Here is a 5,094-nt window from a genome sequence, read left to right on the forward strand (position 1 = left end):
TATATATATAATATGCATATATATATAAAGGATTACAAAGGAGGAGCATGCCGACAGGAGACCCTTTGTTCCATAACTAGGTCGGATGCGAAAAATTATAATATCTGGGTAAACGCGTTGGTAGGTTTGGTTAAAATAATCAGTCTTGTATTTTTCAAAAATAAAGAATTAGTGCTCTAGACAATCGTTTGACGGCCAACATTGATGCATGAACTAACATCGATGAGCGATAATAGTAACGAGCAAAACGTACATTAAGAACAGAAGCGCTGGTTATCGGCGAGCGGCGAGATACGAAGACTCTTCGAAGTCACCGAACTCCCAGATGTCCTCATCGGTCTGTTTACCGATTCCCTTTCTCTCTTCGGCGTCCGTCTTTTTGACCGTGAGGTCTTCATTGCACTCGATGACTGATCGGTTCGTCTTCAAGAGTTCGCTCGGCCAGGGCGCCTTCGGTCACGTCTTCTTCGCCGAACCGATCGAAGACGAAGCCACGGTGGCCATCAAAGTAGTCCCGAAGGCTTTGGTATGTCGATGGGCAGACCCCGAGAAGAGGGTGCCCCTGGAAGTAGCACTGCTGCAGAAGGTACAGCACGCGCAGGAAGTCGTCCAGCTCGACGAGCATTTCTTCGAGAGAAGCTCCCTCTACATGGTCATGGAGCTTATCCCAGGCGCAATAGACCTCTGGGACTACACGTCCAAGGTCGGTAACCTGGACAGCGAAGACGCCAGGAGCGTGTTCCGACAGCTGGTAAAAGCTGTTTCTGAATGCCACGCAGCTGGCGTCGCCCACGGAGATATCCAGCTGGGGAACGTTCTTGTCTGAGGCTCAAACTTCTGGACTTCGGTATGGGGAAGTTCACCCAAGATGACCCATTCTCTCCAGAGGACTATGAAAGAGCGTCCGTTTACCAACTTGGAGAGCTTCTGTATTTCCTGATCTGCCACAAGTTCCCCTTCAGCGCCAAGTCCAAAAGGCTCCGTTTCCCTGAACACGTCGGAAGGGTCTGCCGAGACCTGATCAAGAGGTGCCTCGAGAAAGAAGGCACCAGTCTTAAAGACGAACACCCGTGGGTCTTAGGTCAAGGAGGTCGAAAGGCCAAAATGACGAAGAATTAAGCTAAGAAAACGAGTCATTTGCGCCGTTTTCTTCGAAAGGTGCGAAGACTGAGTTGCTTCGGTTAAGCGTTCAACAAGTTGACCCGAAGTCCCGGGTACTAGACCTGGCCCCGTCTGCCAATGCCGCTAAAAAAAAAGTCTACCGAAGAACACCAAAAGAGCAAAACCATTAAAATGGGGGTAAATAAATGAATAGAAAATAAAAATAAACAAATAAATAAACCAATTCTCTAATAGAAATTTGAGGTTTCGAACCGTCCAACAAGAAGACTTTTTGGAACATTCCACTTCAGCCTCTGTACGCTGGTAGCATCATCGGAAGCGTGCTGGTCTCGCATTCATAAGAACATAAGAATTCCTTCTTCACCATGTCTCACTCAGTCATATATTCTGTACCTTGTTTCTTCCGTTTATAATTCCTTCTTTGCATTAGCACTGAAGATGTAATTATACGAAAGCGCTCTGCTTCGCTAGTTTATTTTCCTGGTGGTTTCTCACGTTCTTAGTGTTTTTATCGCATATACATACATATATATATATATATATATATATATTATATATATATATATATGTATGTACGTACATCTCTCATTCTCTCACTCTCTTTTCCTGTAGCCTATGAGATTGTTACTACATAATCTAAAGTATCTTAGGGAATTTAGTGACACCCCTACGGACCAGTCATGTATCACTCTTAGACTGGTTACTAATTTCCTGAAAAAAAAACTTTTCACTTCTTGTGATTTTACCAAGATCTTTCTTTTAACCTCATCCATGATTGCACCTCTTCGGTACGATATCGTCCCCAAAGGAGTGGTTGTCGCTGACGAATTGCGAAGTAGTCTCTTCCCTGCCGCCTTTGTTCCTTCTACAATAGTCACCCCTCTCCTCCCCTCGCGCCTGTTGTTTTCCAATCGCCCCCGCGGCCGCGTTCCTTCACTCTATACTATATCGCCTCCACCTGGCCTCTCCCTCCCCTCCACAAACACTGCACCTCCTCCTTCGTTCCTAAACATTATTGTAAGTCTGTCTTTCCTGAATTGAGAGGGGTACCCACGCTCTGTTATTGCTGTAGTTGGAGAGATAGAGTGTTTTGAGTCCTTCAGTAGACGGACACATTGTAGACACCGGATGGTTTTATTTGTTTGAGGGGGGTAATGGGAGCTGAACTCAGGTTAATAAAGTTCTTTCACGGACTCAACTAGATTAAGTCGTCTGCCAATTCCGAGCAGGTTAGCTTCTCCCCCCAAAAATTCAGTAACCTCCCCTCCCCCAAACTCTCAAGCTCATATATTTGTATTTTTCAGTCACTTGTATGCATTGGTTGTCACACTGAAACTGCAAGTTACTCTGCAGTTCTGTGCAAACTAATGGGTTTAGAGAATATTCTTTGATGCAAACATGTGTCCTTAATTTATTATCTTGTAACTTGGCGCCACTTGCATGTGCTTGTACTGCATGACCCGTGCATGATGTCTAATGCACTGTTAGCCATGACTGATGATCATAGTCAGTTAGTGTCTGATGGTTCAGCAGTCATGTCAAAACACTGCTGTGTTACTGTTTCCGTAAGTGTTATACAATATTAGTAATTTTTATTACGTTCAGCCCCCTTCCCCAAATAAGCAGGAAGCCACTCCAAGTCATAAGTTCTGGGTCGAGGCCTGAATCTGGGTACAGAATAATGTCAAATGCGTCACGATACACGAAGGCGCTTAGATCGGACTCTCTCATACTTGGTGTGTCGTTGATAAGTTTGTAGTGGTTATTGCACTTGGGTGGGTGGGTGGGGGGTTACAACACAAACCCTTGGGAATCGAACTAGGGTCTCAAACTACGAGGGCACGAGGATGGCACTATTCCTCCTTGTAATGACCTTGGGAAATCCCGCGTTCGAGTCTCCTTGAACTCGTCATGATGATTCATATTTGTCTTGACTGCAACGATCTTGTTGGGAGTAGGGGTGCTTTGTTGAGGAACTTGTATTGCTGGGGGTATACATTTGTAACACTAATCTATAAAATGGAGAACTGGATGGATGGGGAGGAATTGATGGTTGCGATTGGCGTCGTTTGATCGATGACGAGGTCCGATGCAGAGAATGAAAGAAGAAGGTGGTGAGGTGTCTACTCCAGGAGCCGCGTAACTGCGGCCGAAGCCGTCACATTCTTATGCGTTTGGATTGTTGAGGCAAGTCACAGTCATTGTTGGGGATCGTAGAGAAGTGCGGGATAATGAAAATGGTGTAAAGTGTAATCAGTAAAGACGTGGACAGACAAGTAAACAAGTAAATGAAATAGCTAATTGACAGACTTTACGATGTCTGGCTTAAGTGTTTATCTAACTGAGATCGTCTTTGAACTCTACATTCCATCGCATCGCTTATGATTCCAGGCATGGACTACACGGTTGGCGAAAATGGTTCCATCACTTTGTCTTCACAGCAACACTTTTTTTTTCCTGGTACAAGAATCTTTTGAATGTCCTCAGCTCGATGACACTTCTGCTCCCTTCAGGTGAACGGAATCGTGTGAGATCGAGACCCACCGAGTCAAAGGAGTTCTTTAGTTGTTTGTCATAGAAAGGTACCCTCTAAGGTATTACCTCTGGGCACCGAGAAGGACAATGTCAAGAGGGAGACCCAGGAAAAGATGGATCGAATCAGAAAAGCAATAGAAACGAGAGGAGAGACAATGGGGACGATTGAAGATGAAGAGAGGTACAGAGATCGTACCCAATGGAGAAACTTTGCGAGTAGCACAACTGGCAGAACAACTGCCCTACCTGGAGTATGGTGAGAGGAAGTTGAGAAGTTGTTTGTCCTACCTGCCGCCAGGCGATTTGAATCGGCCGATAGGATACCACCCGTCCCCTACACCCCATCAAAGGATTAGGCGTATTCCATGGGCGCTGTCTTGAACGGAGCTTATATGGTCAGAAGCTCAGAATCCTGGTGACAAGACATTTTCACCCGTTTTCTCACTGATCATAAGGAGATCAGTTGCGGCTGGCTGTTCCCCCTAGGTACTAAAGCTTTGTTTGAAAATCCCTGCAATAATTCCTTGTCCAAAATTTGGTGGAGTTCTAATCATGGTAAATATTTCTAACAATAAAAGTGTAGCTTGAGCTTAGTGAGAATGGATAAGCACAGTTTTACCCTAAGTTATTGTTAGAACAGAGAGGAACTCGACACTTTTGTATCAACTCTTGTTTGGCCCCCACAGCTTTCGTGTTTGCATTTGCCTTTTGGTTTGCCATAACGGCAAGGAGGGGACGAGAGGGAAGGGGAGAGCAGAGTAGAGAAAAATTGGAGGAGAGAGAGAGAAAGAACGAATGTAAAGAGCAAAATGATGGGGATATAGAGAGGGAGAATAAGTGTGTGGATGCGCGCGCGTGCATGCGAGTAGTGTGTGTGTGTGTGTGTTTGTGTTTGTGTGTGTTTGTGTTTGTGTGTGTTTGTAGGTGTTTGTGTGTGAAAGTGTATATACCTGATTATAATATACGGCTCCATACTCTTTTGGAGTCCCGTATCTGCATCTCCATTTATCATTTATGATATCCTGAATCATTACTTTCTTTAATTTGTCCCAGAAAATGACGTTTCAATTTTTCCTAACATATTTTATGAAGTCTGATTTTTTCTGCTGTGTCATTGTTGTTCTATCGTTCTGTACTAACATATTTCATTTGTTTCTTTTCCAGTCTTTTCTCTTCTCTTGAAATAATTATTAAGTCATCTTTCATTTTTCTTCCAGTATGGGCAATCCCAGTTTTTATCATCTTTCCATATATGTCTTATAGTTGTGTATGTATTGTGTGCATGTGTGTGTGTGTGTTTTTGTGTTGTGCATTTGTATGCGTCTATGCGTGCGTGTGTGATTGTATGTGTGCCTGTGTGAGAGTGTGTGTGTATGTGTGTGTGCGTATGTGCGCGCGCCCGCGGGCGTGTGTGGGTATGCACCTTTACGGGAAGGC

At 44.4% G+C, this 5,094-nt stretch overlaps 1 protein-coding gene across 1 annotated transcript; it reads left to right on the forward strand.

Annotated features, from left to right (window-relative positions):
- Positions 1 to 406: 406 nt before the first annotated feature.
- LOC143040955 (serine/threonine-protein kinase pim-2-like) lies at positions 407 to 826 on the forward strand. The gene has a single exon (XM_076212388.1). It carries the CDS (start codon positions 407 to 409, stop codon positions 824 to 826), a length of 420 nt encoding a protein of 139 aa, XP_076068503.1.
- Positions 827 to 5,094: the final 4,268 nt, after the last annotated feature.

Source organism: Oratosquilla oratoria, chromosome 30 (assembly GCF_046742065.1).
Source record: "Oratosquilla oratoria isolate Oo_2021 chromosome 30, ASM4674206v1, whole genome shotgun sequence".
Taxonomy (NCBI): domain Eukaryota; kingdom Metazoa; phylum Arthropoda; class Malacostraca; order Stomatopoda; family Squillidae; genus Oratosquilla; species Oratosquilla oratoria.

Coding starts and splice junctions, on each gene's coding strand:
- LOC143040955 (XM_076212388.1), top strand. CDS start 407: ATGACTGATCGGTTCGTCTTCAAGAGTTCGCTCGGCCAGGGCGCCTTC.